The sequence below is a fragment of the Odontesthes bonariensis genome, chromosome 3, assembly GCF_027942865.1.
Source record: "Odontesthes bonariensis isolate fOdoBon6 chromosome 3, fOdoBon6.hap1, whole genome shotgun sequence".
Classification (NCBI taxonomy): Eukaryota; Metazoa; Chordata; class Actinopteri; order Atheriniformes; family Atherinopsidae; genus Odontesthes; species Odontesthes bonariensis.
Window position 1 is genome coordinate 7174156 of NC_134508.1, and position 19654 is coordinate 7193809.

The window sequence follows — 19654 nt, forward strand, 5'->3', positions numbered from 1 at the left end:
TTCTCTGTGTCGACTGATTTACATATATTTTTACATTTTATTACTTTGGCACCAAACAGACCAGGCCAAATTCCTCAGGATGTAAAAATTACTTGGCAATAAAACCTTTTCTGATTCCGATTTCAAAACAGGAAATGCTGGTTTTAGTCGACACGTCCTTCCAAACAGACGTCACACGATCGAGATGAAGAGAAACAGGCAAGAGTCAGTTTTTCTGTTTTATTTCTCATTGTCACATTCGACAGCTTCAACATCAATCCAACTGTGAGCAGCTGAACTCTGTAACCGTTGACAACAGACAACCTCATCCACATCACCTTGATCCATTTCCACCCAACAGCACAAGAACCCGGTTGACAACAGTAATGAAAAGACTTTGAGGAGAGGGACGATGCACATAGTTGGGCCCTTCCAATTCAAATTAAATAATTACAATGACAGAATAATTAGGCAACAAAAAAAAAAAAGACTTTTACAGATCAGGCAAGAACACGACGAGCTTTGGTGGTTACTTTGGCAGCAGAGCATGTCCCGACTCTACCAGTGGACTCTGATAAACCGTAAACCACGTCCAGTTTTCTTTGATTTATTAAGTGCTAACAGAAATGGAATAAGGCCACCCTACAACTTAAAGAAACACTCGCTCCCATCTCAGGTCACTTCTTGAAAGAGTGGAGTTTCAACAAGACAAGATATCGGGGGGGGTTTCCATTATTCCATAAATGGAGAGGGAATGACAAACAACAAGAGCAATTTTCTTTAAAAAAACAGCCAGAGTAGCACTTTATGGTGTTTCAGAAGAGGTTTGATGAGAAAGAGGAGACAGCCGAGAAGCGCTAAATGTCACGAGTAAAAGAAATGTGTACCTTTTGTTGGCTACCACGGTCTACAAACTTAAAAAAAGCTACTGTGGAACCTTTGGGTGGGTGCAGGTTTGCAGAGCTTTTGTAGCAAAAGTCTGGCTGAAACCAGGAGTTACTCAACTCCAACTGGTTGGCAGATGAGGTTTGATCTCAGAAGAATTATTCATGTGTAATCACCTGAATCAGCACTGATGCAAGTAAATGTCTTCAGCATTTGTTATAAAAAAAAAAAAAAAAAAGGCCATTTAAATGGGGGCAGAAATAAAAATAAAAACAACCATCTGTCTGCATCCTTGATTCATTGAGATTCGACAGTCCCAAACCAAACTCGGCACCCAGAGAGCGACCTGGTTAAACCCTCCAACCAACTCCTGCTACACCAAAACACCGACACCAGTTCTGGCCACACCTTCTCCTCCTTGTCCCCAGGCTCAGAGGGGGCTCAGTAGCGGTAGTGGTCCGGTTTGAAGGGCCCCTCGGTGGGCAGGCCCAGGTACTTGGCCTGCTTGTTCGTCAGCTTGGTGAGCTTCACCCCCAGCTTTTCAAGGTGGGCAGCAGCCACCTGCTCGTCCAACTATGGAGACAAACAGAAATAGAGAGCAAAATGAAGCCGTGCGACGGACATTTTACAGTCTTCTTTATTCTGTTATACAGGCATGGAGCATAGAGGACGCATTCTTTAAGCATAACTGCATCCCTTGGAGCCGGATTGGCTGGTTACATCTAGTCTAAACCTTCCGTCTGTTGGATTAACCAGCAGACTGCTCTCCCAGTCCGTTTGGGCTCAGGTTTAAAATTGACCATCAACTTGGGTCTCAAACCCCTGATGCAATGATTCTGATGTAAAAACATGCAGCAATAATTCAAGTTATAGCCACATTTGAAGAAACTGGAGAGAATTTTTCAGACTGGATTAATCAAATCAAATTTATCTGTATAAAACATTTCATGTACAAAACAATTCAAAGTGCTTTACATAAAATAAAAGCATTGCAGCAGGGAGTGGAAGAAGCATTAAAAATACATAAAAGAATATAAAGAGAAACATAAAATAAATAATAAGTAACAGTCCAGATAAATTAAAAGATATCGTGCAGAATTTTCTCATGCGTCTATGCATGAAATCTGCACGATATCTTTTAATTTACATGAGAACAGAAATGTTTTTAACCTGGATTTAAAAATCTCTCCATTTGGTGAAAGTTTAATCTCCACTGGCAGTTTGTTCCACTTGTTGGCAGCATAACAGCTAAATGCTGCTTCTCCATGTTTAGTCTGGACTCTGGACTGGACCAGCTGACCTGAGTCCTTGGATCTAAGAGCTCTGCTGGCTTTATATTCTCTGAACATATTCTAGATTACATGGCTGCAGTTTATTAAATATAAATATATATTTTCCACCCCATTCACTTTGAGTGTTGCTTTAATAGTGTATGCAGGAGTGATGCATTTTCTGACCTTCTTGGGCAGGAAGTGGACTCCCACAGGGTACTTCGATGTGTTTGTCCACAACTCGATCTGAGCCAGAACCTACAAGAGAGGACAGAAATAAAGCTACAAAACTGCAGTAACAGCATCGTTTTTAATATGCCAAAAAAAATAAATAAACCTAAATGCTCATTTTCATTTCTTAGGAAAATAAATAAATAACCATGTTGCGCCTCATTTAAAAAGGACATAAATCTGAACACATGCTACCTGGTTGGTGAAGGAGTTGCTCATGACGAATGACGGGTGTCCCATGGCACAGCCGAGGTTGACCAGTCTGCCCTCCGCCAGGATGATGATGTGACGACCGCTCTTCATACGATAGCGATCAACCTGAGAGCGAGGAGGACAATCAGCAGCCGTTTGGGGGCAGTTCAGCTACGGAGCAAATCTCATCACATCATATAAAGATAAGATGGCGGCTGCTGCACTACGTTTATGGTGCTCAGTCTACGTTGACACATAATGAAAAAAGGCACAACTTTCTGCAGCATTTACATCCACAAAACAGTTCTGTAGTTTTAAGGCCGTAAATACAGACCTGCTAAAGGGCTACCAACTCAGTTTGGATTTAGATTTAGTCTAGATTAGGGCTGGATGAGTTAACTCATTATCGCGTTAACGAGTTAATTATTTAACGCCAATAAATATTTTATCGCGCATTAACGCAGGTTTTATTCTGCGTTACTTTATTTACTTGGCCGTTTTCATGTTAAAGTTCTTCCAGACGGCGGAGTCGACAGAACCAAAGTCATCTGTAAACTCTGCCAAGTTGAATTGTCTTCTCAGCGTAGTAGTTCCAGTCTAAAATATCACTTAAAGGCAAAACACACAACTGATAGCAGCAAGTCATTCAAGGAAACAGACAGTGGAGCGAGGCTTCTACATAAAAACTACAGAAAGATGCTGATGTTAAAAGTGTGTTTGCACAACAAATGTTATGGCACTTTCATTCATATGGCAGCACATTTAAAATAAAACTAAATGCTAAAAGCTATACACTACTTTTGAATTCATTTTTGGGATTTTGCGTTAAATGTGATTAATCAGGGAAATCATTTGATTAATTAGATTAAAAATTTTAATCGTTGCCCAGCCCTAGTCTTGATTAAAACTGAGACTTTAAGATAAAAAGCAGATCGCTGCTTTTTTATCATCATGCTCTCCATTTGTTAGATTATATTTGAAATGGTGCTAAAAAGGCCGATCCGGACAAAGATGGTTTTCATTGTAAAATGTGTAAGCGTGGAGGCGGCCTAAGGCCCAGTCCCTCTTCCACCCGGCTCTACTCTTCCTACAGTTGCAAAGCAGAGCGGGAGCAGTAAAGGGGGGCACCAGGTTGAGTGTTGGTGGTGAGAATCACTCCGAGTCCTCGGTGTGTCGTAGAGTCTCAGTGCAGACCACCACCAGTCGCTCTCTGCCACCTTATGACACAGCTGCAACACTCACAGTTGGGCTGCAACGCCTCAAGGGGCATGAAATAATTACCATGACATGCAATAATGTCATCTAAAGCCAACGAAAACATCAGGCCGTGTTTGCCTTTACAGCTGGAGCCTGACTGAGAGGCAACTACTGGACCAAAGAAGGGGGAAACAACGTTTTACTACCTGAGGTTTAACATTGATCTTCTCAGCAGCGTTTTTGATGAGCCAGTTCATGTCGATCTCACAGTCAAAGTGTCCAATGTTGCAAACGATGGCGTCGTCCTTCATGTTCTCGAAGTGACTGAAGGGTAAAGACGCACCGTAAATAAATGCAAAGAAATAAGGAGACGCTTCAGAAAGACTCAGCGTCCACCGGACGGCTCAGACTCACTGTCCCAGGATGATGTCTTCACAGCCGGTGGTGGTGACGAAGATGTTTCCTTCCTTGCTGGCCTCATCCATGGTGGTAACCTCGTAACCTGCAGGGCAACAGAGAGCAGGGGTTTTCTTTAGGGTCCCACTTCTAAAGTCATGTGCAGCAGTTAAAAAGAAAAAAAAAAAAGATTCTTTCACAGCTCCAGATGAGACTTTGTTGACATTTTAGTAAGGAACTATAATCTACCTGCAATGCAAGTATAAACATTTGTAAATGAAGATTTATGAGTACAATTAAGCTCAGTTTTGAGGCCAGATCCTACATTTCCAGGTCGGACCATCAAAGAGTTTCCAAAGGGGGGGGAATACCAGGTATAATGAAAAAAAGGCATAACTTCTAAAACATTTACATCCACAATCAACAGTTTTGTGGTTTTAACACCGTAAATACAGACCTGCAGAAGGGCTACCAACTCAGTTTTGGTTTTAAGTTTGGATTTAGTCTAGACGGATTAAAACTTTAAGATAAAAAGCAGATCTCTGCTTTCCGTTTACATTGAGATCCTCACACCTTATCCTGACTGAATGTGAGTGAGCAAGCGATAAAAAGTGATTAGAATGTGTACTTTTCAATCAGCCTGTTCTGACAGGCCACGAGCGAACTCGCTCCGTCCAGCGATCACGCCGACCTCTTGCATTTAAAAAAAAAAAAAAAAAACCCACGCAGTCTCTATTGGGATGACATTTCGTGGCGGCGCCCCGCCCCTAAACACTTCTTATTGGTTGAAATGAACATGCTGCTTCCTGTTGACAAGCTAGTTAGCAACAGGTCAGCATCAATTCAGGGAATAATGGACGAGGAGAAGCTGATCTTTGCCGTGGAACAGCACCCTATGGTTCATGACCCCAAACACCCGTCCCACAAAGATCTGAACCGAAGGGAGCCAGAGAACTCTATGGCTGTGTTCGAAACCGCCTACCTCTACTATTCATACTAACTTTAACTTTTTTTAAGTTCCTGGATGCATACTAGATTCTCTGAAATGTTGGGTATGCATCATGAGGTTACTACTCATACTCAAACTACCCAAGATACAACGTAGCGTGACGTCACCAATCGTCATTTCCTGTCAAAACGGCAGTTTCAAGCTAGCTACAACGAGGGTAGGTTCACTTCCTGTTTTCAAAACAAAAGCACCAATTGCATCCTAATAGCTTTCCCTATGATAAAAAGGTGACGGGTATTTTATTTTGTGAAAATAACCGGAAGTGCGTTGCTCACTGTGGCTAGCTTTAGTAGCGCCGAATTCGTGGGAACAAAATTGTAAATAGCCGGTATTTTGTCAGATTTAACACGTTGGGGATCTAAACGACTACTTTCTCACCTGAAAATGTTTCAAATGTTGCTAAAGTTTACAAAGTTTAGAGCTTAAGTGAAATCAGCTTCAGGCCGGCTGATTTCGGCTCGGGCAGGAGCGAAATGCATTGTGGGTAAATGCTCTGTATACTATCTGATCGATGAGTATGCAGAATGTACTTTTGAACACAAAACCTTTGTGCCACAAAACCACCTGTGTTTCAAGTGAGTACTTTCTGAACCAATAGAATCACTCGACAAAAATCGTCACGCTGCATATCAGGACACCCTCGCGAAATTTCGTCGTCTTATTGCGTCAGTTTCGCTCGCTTTCAGTCAGGATTAGGTGTCATGCTCTCCATTTGTTAGATTATATTTGAAATGATGCTAATATTAGATACGGTTCTTTTACAGGGTATCCCCAGGTTTGACCACATGAAATTTAAGACCTTTTTAAGACTTTTTAAGACCACAAAAAATGAAAATTAAGACTGGGGTCACGACCCTGGGGGGTTCGATCCCCTTTAGGACACAAAACACCACGTACACAAATCAGTTTAAAATATGTTATTTCACAGGTCATGCAGAGCAGTCACTGTACATATTGTGGATAGGTCAAGTAATTGAAAACACATATGCTTAAAGTGTACTTTTGACTACTGTACTTAGTACAAAGTACAATATTTTCGGCGATTTAAAATGCGCTTCATTGCATTGTCATGCGTTTTGTCCCGAATAAATACCGCTAACGAGAGAAGTTGTCCTCCTGTGATTCACCGATTCATACGAGTTTTACAAAGCTGCCGTCAACATTCACCACTGACCTCTCATGTCACAGAAATAAGCCACTAAGCACGCTGTAGCACACCAAAATACATCGCCATTTTCTTTGTAACATAAAGCACTGTTGTCATCTTAGCATTAGTCGGAACTGCTTCAGAACAGCTACGTAAAGCTACTGTTGTGATCGATAACAAAATGGCATTCCATGTTCATTGCTACTGCTCGCAAATATATCTGCTATGGCCAAGTTCAGCAAAGAAGGGTTGACGTTCTTGAGCTAGCTTAGCATGTTTTGCGCTCCTCATGTCCAGGGCAAGGTGACCTAATGTTGTAAGTTTGAATTGTTTACGACAGCACTTACATCTCGCCTCCACGTCAGTCTCCGGGGCCGCGAGCAACCAGCTGCTGTATTTTGGATCACTTAGCCATTGCGGGTTGAATTTGCACTTTCCCATCTTCGAAACAACTGACCACCAACTGCCGGGCGGGTTGGCTCACGCGCGCTGTCACTGTCACTGTCATTGTACTCACGAACTGTCAGGCTAGCCGAGACCTGTGTGCTCATGCTCCATATTCACGTTCGCGCGCTCTGTTATTCATGTTTGACGTTCATGGGGCTGTGGTTCGTTCACGTTTTCTGCGTTGCTCGTAATTCGCTACAGATCGGTTGAGGGGGAAAAATAGACCAGAGAAATTTAAGACCTATGTATGACATTTTAGACCCGTGACACACATTTAAGACCTTTTTAAGGCCTAAAATCGGGGGAATTTTTTTTAAGACTTTTTTAAGACTTTTAAGACCCCGCGGCTACCCTGTTTTAGTAGGAGGCTCAAGAACGGACCGAAGTAATTCAAGTGAAAATGAAGTGTTTATTTGTAGTCACACGTCAAAGCATATCAGCGCTGGGCTCAGTGGAACAGAGCTCCCGCAGGAAGTCTGTCAGCCTGGGCCCTGATTTCCTGTTATCTGTACTTATTGCATAGGTTGGACTCACATTCGACCGAGTATGATTGGACATGAGTAGGTTCAACATGCTTCGTCATATTCTCTGGATTAGCCCAAAACAATGTGTGTGTGTGAATCTGCCCTTGCTTTCCCAGGCTTTCCTAATTGTTTTGTCTTTCTACTCCTGGATCACTTTAGGTCATCATGGAAAAGTACTGAGACTATTTCATTCATAATGTCTAAGAACAAAGCCAATTTTAACACTAAAAAGGCCGATCCGGACAAAGATGGTTTTCATTGTAAAATGTGTAAGCGTGGAGGCGACGTAAGGCCCAGTCCCACTTCCACCCGGCTCTACTCTTCCTACAGTTGCAAAGCAGAGCGGGAGCAGTAAAGAGGGGCGCCGGGTTGAGTGTTGGTGGTGAGAATCACTCCGAGTCCTCGGTGTGTCGTAGAGTCTCAGTGCAGACCACCACCAGTCGCTCTCTGCCACCTTATGACACAGCTGCAACACTCACAGTTGGGCTGCAACGCCTCAAGGGGCATGAAATAATTACCATGACATGCAATAATGTCAGTTAAAGCCAACGAAAACATCAGGCCGTGTTTGCCTTTACAGCTGGAGCCTGACTGAGAGGCAACTACTGGACCACAGAAGGGGGAAACCATGTTTCACGACTTCCTAACTGAGGTTTAACATTATTAACCATCACCTACCTTCCATAGCAGCCTGCAGGGCGTTGATGGGGTCGATCTCCGTTACAATGACGCGGGCGCCAAATCCCCGCAGAGCCTGGACGCAGCCCTTACCCACGTCTCCGTAACCCGCCACCACGGCCACTTTGCCGGCAATCATGACATCGGTGGCTCGCTTGATGCCGTCGATCAGACTCTCCCTGCAGCCGTACAGGTTGTCAAACTTACTCTGCGAGCGGGACGACAAATGGACACGTGTCAGTGATATTCAAAAAAGGGGGGGGGGGGTTTCCAGCAGGACGAGCTCCACCTGCGATCCTCACGTCTCATTCAGTACAAAGAAGGTGAGCTACGGGTCACAGGATGCAACGTCAGTGGATTAAAGGTTGAGACTGGTTACCTTGGTGACCGAGTCGTTGACGTTGATGGCGGGCATCTTCAGTTCGCCCTTTTTAAACATCTTGTACAGGTTGTGGACACCTGTGGTGGTCTCCTCCGACACTCCACGGATACCTGAGGAACATCGATGTGGATTTTTAATTTCAGAGCAGAAGCACAGCGTAGAGAAGAGCTCAGGCTTTATGAACACAAGCGCAGCCGTGTGTTAAACTGTGGATGGTGAAAAAGAATCACTCCGAGTCCTCGGTGTGTCGTCGAGTCTCAGTGCAGACCACCATCAGTCGCTCTCTGCCACCTTATGACACAGCTGCAACACTCACAGTTGGGCTGCAACGCCTCAAGGGGCATTTAAACAAGTACGAGAACACGCGGTGACGTGTTTCATAACGAGCTGGAGGCCGCTTTCAAATTTTAAATGACGCGTTTACCCTGCTATCCTTTATTAACCATTTGTGACCGATGGTAAAAAGGGGCACTGACAGCAATGCATTTGCATGAAAAGTCTGCACAAGTTCTCCAATAAAATTATTTTCTACTGTATAATAACAAAAACCTGGTTACTTCATGCAGTAAAATTTAGAAACCTACAACTTGTAGATTTTAATCCAGAGATACTCATTGCGCGGTTCGCGAGCCACATGCGGCTCCTCAAGCTTTAATTGGTAGCTCGCACAGTAGCTTATAACAATATGGTAACAATAATAAAAAAATTTCAAATAACATACAGCGAATACTGCACAGTATTAAGTATTTTTATTAAGGCTTAATGGTGTTTACTAAAGGGGGCACACTGTTAAACCTGGCAACGCAGCTTAAACCACCGTCACACTTGACCGCAGAGCACGCTAGCTCCTTTAGCCAGCGCGAGATGCAGGCACAATGGATCGGTTTTTAATTAAAAAAGGGCAAAAACCAGCCCAAAAACCATGCTCATCCTGAATGTCTCACTGTGATTACAACAACAAACTACAAATACAACATGAAGAAAGTCGAGCACATGCATGCCAGCTTCCGCTCATCCCAGTATTAAGGTAAATGTGGTCTTAATTGAAAATGTATTGGCTGTGTTATTTTTTTTGTGGGATGTTTTATATGTAGAAATGCATATTTGCAAAAGGGGACTTTAGTATGTTGTCGTAAAAGTGGCTCTTCCCTTGATTTTACTCTGCCAATGTGGCTCTTTTGAAAAAAAAAAAAAAAATTAAAATAGTGAGTATCACTGTTTTAGTCCAAGCCTCTTAAAGAAGACCAACAGCGAGTGCTTCCATCGGTGCGTGAAACCAACCTGCCAGGAGTTTGGGATACTTCTGGTGAACCATGTTGGTGAGGTCTCCTCCGTCGTCCAGGATCATGTTCAGGGGCTGACCGTCTTTGAAGTACAGCGTCTGCTCGATGCACCACACGTACTCCTCGTCCGTCTCTCCCTTCCATGCGTACACTGGAGACACATGCTTAGTCATTTTCCATCTTTGGAAGAGTCAGGTGAGAATATTTCATGCCGTTCCTTTAAAATGCTTTCATCTTTCAACACAGACAGACTTTGTGAAGGTCTGAGGGTATAAACTCTATTTTTAGTGCCGATTTGGGGAAAAACTTGACAGATTGGCATCAGAAAACTAGTCTCAAGTCTTTTTTTGTGTGTACACACACACACATATATATATATATATATATATATATATATACACACACACATACATACATATACTGCTGGACCCTCTCAGTGCTGTGGAGCAACGGATGAGGAGGAAATTGTATTCTGTTTTGGAGAACAATAAACATCCTCTCCACAGCATCCTGGCAGGACTGAGAGGTTCAGGAGGTCCTTTGTTCCCACAGCCATCAGGCTTTTTAAACAGTGACTGCCGAGTTCTTCTCAAATTGATTGATTTTTTTATTTTTTTAGTCTAGTATTATTATTATTAGTTAGTAGTATTTTTATTAGAATTGGTATTATCATTGTTGTTGTTAATATACATAGTAAATATTAATAATTTTTTGAGCTACTTGACCAATTTGAATTTCCCCCATTGGGGGATGAATTAAGTATCATTCTATTCTATACATGAGTCACAGCAAACAGACGTGTTACCTGGAATGCCAGCTTTGGCGATGGCGGAGGCAGCGTGATCCTGAGTGGAGAAAATGTTGCAGCTCGACCACTGAACCTGAGGAGGAGCAGAAGCGAATCAGAACAGAGTCACACCGACACTCACACCGAGCTCAGCTGACACTCGAATGCATCCAACTGTAAACCACCATGAACCTCAGCAACCTGGCTGTTCATTCATGCTTCCAGTAACCTCATTTTAGAACATCCAGTATCTTATTAAATAAAATAGAATCCTGCTAGAAGCAGAATTAAGAGATCATTGCTGGTTCATCCGTCCATCGGTTTAGTTAGTGAGCTATAACAAACATGTACATGCATCTGGGTGATTTATCAACCAACAGCGTCTCTTGAGTTTAACTGTGGATGGTGAAAAATCACTCCGAGTCCTCAATGTGTCGTCGAGTCTCAGTGCAGACCACCACCAGTCGCTCTCTGCCACCTTATGACACAGCTGCAACACTCACAGTTGGGCTGCAACGCCTCAAGGGGCATTTAAACAACAAATGCAACAGCATTAGATGCACTCAAGCAAATTTGGACGATAAAGATCCTGCAATTTCTTTCATGAAAACTGCATTTCGCTCATCGTGGATCCAGTGTAAGGCAGTTTCGTTTAAAAAGCGAGGTTCTGTGGCTACAGCAAATATCATTTGGTTAGTTTGTTTAAGTGAAACAGGGCAAAGGGCATCAGAAGATAAATATAGTTAATCTTTAAGAGACAAAGTATGAGGGCCGGCTGCGTCTGGTCCCAACTGGACACCGACACGATTTCAATTCAATTAATTTTATTTTATATAGCGCCAAATACAACAAATGTCATCTCAATGGCACTTAAATAATAAAGTCCAATTCAAGCCAATTGGAATTCAATTCATTGTAATCATAATTATTTATAAAATAATCCAATTCATTCATATAGAGCCAATTCAAAAACAATTTCCTCGGTAAGGAAGCCAACAGATTGCACCGATGCTGCCATCTACTGAGCAACATGAGCTGTGGCAGGTTTAATGAAATTACGAAAAGGAAATCTGCACGTGAAAGTGGTTTCTGCACTAACCCGCTTCCCGTCAGCAGCTTACGAAATGCAAAGCGAGCTCCAGGCTGAAAGTCAACACAGAGGCCGACAAAGAAGTAAAACCTGCTGAGGATTAACATCCACCCTCCTGAGAAAGCAGGTTTGCTCTCTGCTGCCTTTCAGAGTGCAGGTCCACGCAGGATGAGGCCAGTCCTGGTCAGGCAGATTAAACCAACGTGATAACAGACCATGTCGGCCTTGAGAAACGGAGGAGAAAGAAAATCCCCACGCCCAGCTTGTACCAGCACATGGATCAATAATTATGTCCCCCTCGGTAACTACTGCTGGAGCACCTTTGAGCAAGGCAGAGGCCTTACCCCAACCCCTAACCTCGTGTTGTTGAAAAATGCGGCAAACATACAACTAAAAGATGTCAGAAACAAAGTCTACACTCACTGTACGAGACCAGATATGTTGGATTTCCTAATTAAAAAGGAGAAACGTGTTATTTTCTGTCCGTCTGTCTCAAACGTTTTTCTTTTTTGTACATTTTAATGTGAATAAATAATCTTATAAAAGCTCTAACACTTATTTTGTTGTATTTTATTGCTTTCACTGTTCTTTTATTGTTTTTACTTATTCTTCTCTTTATTTATTACCTGCTGTAAAGCACTTTGGTACATCGTAAGGACTGTCTGTAAAGGGCTGTATAAATAAAATACATTTACATTTAACAGAGCTATACATGACAGAGCTTTGCCTCCATTCTCCCTTCAATAAATCTGTCACAGAGTGGAAACAAAACGCTGAAAAATCTTGAATGGTCATCGGAGACACAGCAGGTAAATGTCACCTCAGCTCCGAGGGCCGTGAGGGTCTCGATGAGCACGGCGGTCTGCAGGGTCATGTGGAGGCAGCCGGCGATGCGGGCGCCCTTCAGAGGCTTGGATGCACCGTACATCTCCCTCATCTTCATGAGACCCGGCATCTCATTCTCGGCGATATCGATGGCCTTGCGTCCCCATTCCGCCAGGCTGATGTCGGCTTAAGGGAGAGACGGCAGCGTGTCAAAATGGGATTTCTGCATTAAGCGTTCTGGCTCCTGCACTTTCAGCAGGTTTGTTACAAAAGTCACATATTTGTTCTAATTTTATTCAACCCCGTTGGATAATCTTTTCACTACATATCAGCACGGTTTCATTTTGATCAAAAGTCACATTAAAAACGACAGTTTCAATTAAATTCATATCCAATTTGCTCAACTCTTAGATTAGCAACTTCGTGCTCTTGGTTAAAAGAGATTAAATGTCCTCGTTTGTTTAACTAATGATAGCAAATACTGACACAGGACGAGGGTAAAATAGTGACTTGTCACCCTGTCGCAGTGGGAAAATTTACACAAGCACAGCTGTGACAACAGGTTTTCACCCAGCATCAAATCCACACAGCGACTCCTTTCATTAGACAACAGCTGCTGCACATTTTTCTTCACTGTAGAGTAGAGAACACTTCCATAACTGCACTTGAAACCTGATTGTGCAAAATAAGGGTAAGAGGCATGTCGTTAGCTGCAAGATTCTTTGGGAATAGCTCACCAACAACCCCCAAAAACATGCATGTTCTAATCTAAATCTTAGCTCATTTGCTGGTAAAGTGCCCTCACTACGCTTCCCCCAACAAGGCTAATCCTGATGAGACCCCACATAGTTCACACATTTACTCCCCTATCTAGTAAGCAAATTAATCAGAATATGAAATAAGTCTGTCGATCTGAGCCAGCACAGCACACTGAGCAGTCTCGGTTTGACTTGGCTAAAAGCGCATGACAAAAATAAGAGACAACATGCACAGTTGATTCAAGCTGCTGTTACAGCTCGACCTCAATATTCATCTGGACCACCGTCCATGTCCAGGTATTTATGTACAGAAGGCGAATAAAGCTATGAACTGGAGTATGCCCAGGGCCACAACACTATGGACTGTGTCAGAACAGTTTCTGCAGTGTTGAGTCAAACAAAAGAATCTAAAAACATATGAACAACAGCACCTTTATCAGGAATTTAGCTGTATTAATACACGGTTATGCTTTACTGTTGCAAAATATGTAAAGAAAAGAAAAAAAGTTGACTTTTGGAGTATATCTGCAGCAACTAGGCCCATTTGAGTCAGGCCTTTATCAGAAGGTCGATTTTTGGTTTAGACTAACATGCATTCAAAAAGCCCTCTTTCGGTTTGACTTAAGTCAATTTGTTTCTTTCCATTGTCAACCAGAAGTGCTTACCAATGACTATTAGTATCAGAACATGCAACAGTGCTGAGTAGGCTCATCTCTCAAATTTACATTTCCCCACTTGAGACCACAGGAAAGATTAGTTTTCTGCACTGATTGACTACTTGCAGTAACTTTGTGGCATCGCGTGAATTAAGTTCAACTCTTGACCTTGTTTTGGCTACAACTGGTCCTTGGACAAAGTGCAGACTTTGCCCCAAAGCCTATTTGATCCGGTAGCTGCGCTTTGTGCAACTTGTTCAGCTTCACACGTACAGACCGACGCTTACAAAAGGCGTCCTTCAAATATAGTCAAAACATATTTAAATATCCATTTGTATTAATGCACAATGCTTCTCTTTCATGCAACTCCTGGTACTTTTAAAGGGATATTTTTTGATTGCTTTGATGGGATTAAATGTTTTAATGTAAAGTGTGAACAACATATCTACATATATTTTGTATGCCAGTGGAATCGATTAAACACAGATTAATTATTGAGAAAGAAAGCGGTCTTATATGTCAGAGACTTTGTGCAACTAAATACATCTTTAAAATTGCCTTTCACCAGCGACACGGCGACCACGTGCAATTCCAGCATTACTGCTAAAGCAGCTACACAAACTCTAGCTTAATCTCCTGGCTGTTCTTGTCACTCATGCACAAACTGGCGGTGAAGCGCAAGTCATCATGGGAAATGGAGTTTAGAAACGGCGCGCAAGCTGTGGCGCATTGCGCTACGAAACTACATCACCCAGGGGCTTGGAGTGCACTTTCAGTTCACAGAGAAGCCCGTGCTGGGCGCAAGTACGGTAGTTACATACCGATTCATTCTTATTTTGAGTATTAAAACCTTTAAAAACCCCACGAATTACAGGCTAATATGATGGACGATAAAACAACTCACGAGGCTTGTGTAATGATAATACGGCACGAACTAATATTTGCTACACATGCTAATAAGTTCACTTTAGCAACTGGGCCTGAAAAGGCTACAAAACACCCAACAAATCCCGCGTAAGAGTACACATGCATTTGTTTCGGTAGCCGATTAGCTTCTTGCCTGCTGTGAAAGCCGTAAGCTCCGCATCAGACCTGCTAACAAACCACCAACCTACGTACAGAAATATAACAGAAACAAAAACTGCCACTGACCAACTTTGTAGTTAAGTTTCTCAGACATGGTTGTTTTCTTGTGTTTTGTTGCGGGGAGGTTGAGAGAAGCTGCAGCCTGGCCGACGGACGGAGGGAGAGAGGGAGGGAAAGAAACATGACGGCTCGGTTTTTATCGTCGAAGCTACATTTCCAACGAGTTTACACGACTGGGCGACTGGAGCCGGGATTTACTCTGGATTCCTATTGGCTGAAGCAGCTGCCCGCCCCACAAATGAAGGATCTGATTGGATAAGACTCAAACCAGCTGACCAATCGTAACGTGAATTGTGGTGACGCGACGTTGAGTGTTTTTGTGTGGTTGGAGCAAGTTTTGTCCGGACTTAGTTAGTGTTGGCAAATGACAGTTCTGCTCTGAAAGCCTGGACGCACTGGGTTGAATAAGATATTGTAGGTTACACAAGCACTTGCAAAATTAGGAGTGTTTACTAACATCACACGAGTTGTAGAGAAATTTATTTCTGCTGAAAACTGCAACAAACTCCACTGTGCACAAACAAGAAAATGTAAATGGGTAATTTAACACTCAACAATTGTAATACAACACTGAATTATTAATGTCTTATGTATTTATTGTAGCCCTATAGTAAAAAAAATCTAGCCATAGAACAAAGGAAACGTTGTGAAGTAAGTGAAAAACTAACAGATGGTACACTTAAGATAAGCATGGCTGAATTCTCTGCACGGACATTGTTTTTAACATTTTGTTAGATGATGCTGCAGCTCTAAAAAGTTTGTGAACCTTAGGACCAACCTTTGTTGTGTGCGTTTCCAGGCCTGAAACTACCCCGCAGCACCCAGTGGCACCGCAGTTCAAAACTTTGGTTTCCAGCCGCACATCAAACCCTTTTGCTTTACAGTTGCTTGACCTTCTTTTGGGCTTCTGATGGCAGCTTTGTGGCTTTTCTTTTTAACATGACAACAAATTCATATTTATGGCTTTATATTTGCAGGGCTTTCATCTGATTTCAGTCAGTCTAATGCGGTTACATGCATTTCAAAAATCAAGATCCGGTCGGCTACTATAATGAGTTTTTTTTTTTTTACTAGAGTCGTGTAAACATGCTTTCTGTTTTGGTCTGTGGTGCTATGGACTAATCTGAAAAAGCCCAGTAATAACAGGCTGAAAGAGGGCGTATCGCTGTGTATTGTAGCGGAGTTAAACATACTTTGTCTGATCAATTGTTTCCCTTCTGTGCTTGAATACTTTAGCAAGAACGATGGCCTGGCCTGGCTAAGCTTCAGTCTTTTCTGGTCCTTGTTCTCCAAACTGATGATGAACCTTGATGTTTGATCAGAAATGTTGATGAACTGGATCCAAGCCGGCTGAGCATCAGGGATATAAGCTGAACCCAGTGAGTGAAAGTGTTGAAAAGCGCAGAAAGGAAACTTCTCGGTTCAGTTTTTGACGGTGGCAATGTTGTAAGGCGATTTGTACAATAGTGTTTTTTTTCTGTACACATTTGGATGTTGTGTTTATTTGCTTGCTAAATTATCCATCCGTTCATGTGGCTTTATCTAATTTAGGGTCAGAATGGGGTTGGAGCCATACCAGCTGTCATTGGGCAAGAGGTGGGGTTCACCCTGGATAGGCCACCAGTTCATCACAGGGCCACATAAGGACAAACAACCATGCATGCTAACTCCTAAGGCCAATTTAGAGACACAAATTAACCTAAAACGCCTGTTTTTGGATTGATGGAGGAAGCCACACATACAAGAGGAGAACATGGAAACTCCAACCAGAAAGGACCCAACCAGGAACGCTCTTACTGTGAGGCAACAGTGCTAACCACCACACCACTATGCAGCCCTGCTTGCCAAATTGGATTATTGTATCATTTCATCATTGAATACTACTAAAAGCTTTTTTGAATTTATTCTTGGCAGGAAATACTTTTTTTAAATCTCAGAATACAGTAAAGTTGGTCAGTGAAGACACTGACAATGACTTGCTTTGTACTTGCGTCTGTTGAATAAACATTCAAACAAAATAACAATCACAGATTTAAATTGTCTTTGCATTTTAGATAGGGCTGGGCGAGTCAACTCGTTATTATCGCCTTAACTCGCTAATTATTTAACGCCGATAAATATTTTATCGCTCATTAACGCAGTTTTTTTTTAAATTGTTATTTTATTAAGTTTTTTATTTATTTATTTTATTATTGTAAAAGTCTGCTGCTCACAGGCTTTTATTTTGTAAAACGGAACTGGAAAAGAAAGTAATCGGCGGATCCACCAAACCTGGAGAAGGGTACGGAACTTTTACTCGGCCATTTTCATTTTAAAGTTCTTCCAGACGGCGGAGTCGACAGAACCAAAGTCATCTGTAAACTCTGCCAAGTTGAATTGTCTTCTCAGCGTAGTAGTTCCAGTCTAAATTATCACTTAAAGGCAAAACACACAACTGATAGCAGCAGGTCATTCAAGGAAACAGACAGTGGAGCGAGGCTTCTACATAAAAACTACAGAAAGATGCTGATGTTAAAAGTGTGTTTGCACAACAAATGTTATGGCACTTTCATTCATATGGCAGCACATTTCAAATAAAACTAAATGCTAAAGGCTATACACTGGATTTTGTGTACAAATGCGATTAATCGTGATTAATCAGGGAAATCATGTGATTAATTAGATTAAAAATTTGAATCGTTGCCCAGCCCTGATTTTAGAGAACTTCCAACTTCTCTGAAAACAGAGTTTGTATGTTCACACCAAAGGGACTGAGCAGCATTCACATGGATGTGTGTAAATCAAAGGGCTACTGAGTTTGATAGGAGTGATAGGGTGTCATTTCTTCTACAGACCCATGAACACATCACACAGACACCTGTCCAACAGTACAAAATAGCAGATGCAGTACTGCCCACACTCCAAATATTACAATAAATCTATAGATTAGAATAACTTGAAGTCAGGTATGATCATCTAGTCCTGATTTCCTGACCTTGTTTTGCAACTTTAGGCAAAAAAAAATCTGTAAAAATGGGAAAAGGTGGTTTCATACAGCCATGTGGTCAGAGTTTAACCTGATCCCACAAGTAGTAACACTATGCTACAGCTAATTTAGGAGCATGTTTCCAAACTCTCCACCTCAGGGGTCGCAAGTCTTGGTTTGAGTTTGGTAAAAAAAAAATGTTCAGAGGCTGAATGGGCAAGTTCAGCTTAGTTTAAAAAATATATATATATTAACTGTTTGTGAAAATATTAAGAAGGTTTTTCAAGCAAAAAAAAAAAAAAGATATGTGAAGAAGAAACACTTGAAACATAGTTCAACCATGAAACTCGAGAAACTAATATATTTAGACCTAGAGAGCATTCACAGATGGTTAAACCGTCATCTTCAAGCTCAACAACAATCATATGGCACTACTCAAGCATAAGAGGAACTAAAAGTAGGAAAAGACACCATTAAAATAACAAAAACGTGGAAACGAAATAAAATTTTAAAACAAGATGCACTAAACTGGCTGTGCATAAAGATTTGTCAGGAAGCAAAAAGGCCCGAGAGTTCAAAAAGTGTTCACAAAAAGCGTGTCCAAAAGGATTATTGCACACCAGAAGGTGAATTATTCATCTACGAGTTAAATTAAAGCTTAAAAGTACAGAAACATTTACTCGGGTCTTGAAAGCAGAGAAAGAGTCTGCACAGTGTACCCAGACTGGGAGCTGGTTCCACAGGAGGCTGAACCTAAAAAAATCATGGACCTGTACTCTGAAGAGGGAAGAGAAAAGAGGAAAATTAGATGCAATGCAAAGCTATGCATGAGATGCATGAGCACCTTTATTCTTCCACAGTCTGAACCCACTTAGACAAGCAGATACTGTTCGTCCTCTGGGGATTCTTCTTCTTTTGTCCTCATCGACACAACACTGGTTCCTCCCTTGAGTTAGGAGCCTTTTTTATGCTTTAATTGTTGACATTAAAAGAGAAAGCCATCCACGCCCTGATAAGTTCAAGGTCAGACTGTTGCAATGCTCTTTATGTGGGCGTCTCCCGGTCTTCTCTCAGTCGCCTTGAGCTGGTGCAGAACGCTGCTGCCCGTCTTTTAACCAACACCAACAGACGTGTGCACATCACTCCTGTTCTTAACTCCCTCCATTGGCTTCCTGTCCTTTATAGAACTGATTTTAAACTTTTAATGTTTGTTTTTAAAGCTCTTAACGGCCTCGCCCCATCGTATTTATCTGAGCTTTTAACAGTCCTGGTAGAGCTCTGAGGTCAACAGATCAGTTTCTGCTGGAAGTGCCCAGGTCAGAATACAAACCCTGGGGTGAGCGAGCCTTTTCCCAAAGCTGCCCCCAGGCTCTGGAATAAGCCCCCCGTCCAGCTGCGTCTTATTTCTGACCTGGGCCTCTTCAAATCTAGCCTAAAAACCTACTTATTTAGGATTTCTTTTAATACCCAGTAGCATGATGACACTTTTATCCTATTTTATCTTATTCTGTCTTATTCGATTTTGTTGTATTTTATTGCTTTCACTGTTCTTTTATCGTTTTTACTTATTCTTCTCTTTATTTATTACCTGTTATAAAGCACTTTAGTACATCATAACGATTGTCTGTAAAGGGCTGCATAAATAAAATACATTTACATTTACAAATCAGGTACAAGGACTGCACTGAAAATGAGTGAAAAAGTAGCCAATGTCCTAATAAATCTACAGATTACGAGAAAGAGTGACTGCTTGGAAGCAAAAATATAAAGAAATGAGGGGTGGCTCGAGACTTCTGAGCAGTACTG

General features: G+C 41.9%; 1 protein-coding gene and 4 non-coding genes across 5 annotated transcripts; all 5 read right to left on the bottom strand.

Moving 5' to 3' along the window:
* Positions 1-205: 205 nt before the first annotated feature.
* Positions 206-15015, bottom strand: ahcy (adenosylhomocysteinase). Its single transcript, XM_075460165.1, has 11 exons — positions 14890-15015; positions 12319-12509; positions 10427-10502; positions 9620-9772; positions 8336-8448; positions 7957-8164; positions 4170-4257; positions 3962-4079; positions 2562-2684; positions 2322-2393; positions 206-1437 (listed from the first exon to the last, which is right to left on the bottom strand). Exons 1-11 carry the CDS (start codon positions 14915-14917, stop codon positions 1306-1308), a joined length of 1302 nt encoding a protein of 433 aa, XP_075316280.1. The 5' UTR covers positions 14918-15015; the 3' UTR covers positions 206-1305.
* Positions 3694-3829, bottom strand: LOC142377996 (small nucleolar RNA SNORA17). Its single transcript, XR_012769591.1, has one exon. It is a non-coding gene; the product is annotated as a small nucleolar RNA SNORA17 (small nucleolar RNA).
* On the bottom strand, positions 7651-7786 carry LOC142377985 (small nucleolar RNA SNORA17). Its single transcript, XR_012769580.1, has one exon. It is a non-coding gene; the product is annotated as a small nucleolar RNA SNORA17 (small nucleolar RNA).
* LOC142377987 (small nucleolar RNA SNORA17) lies at positions 8544-8683 on the bottom strand. Its single transcript, XR_012769582.1, has one exon. It is a non-coding gene; the product is annotated as a small nucleolar RNA SNORA17 (small nucleolar RNA).
* Positions 10806-10940, bottom strand: LOC142377986 (small nucleolar RNA SNORA17). The gene has a single exon (XR_012769581.1). It is a non-coding gene; the product is annotated as a small nucleolar RNA SNORA17 (small nucleolar RNA).
* Positions 15016-19654: the final 4639 nt, after the last annotated feature.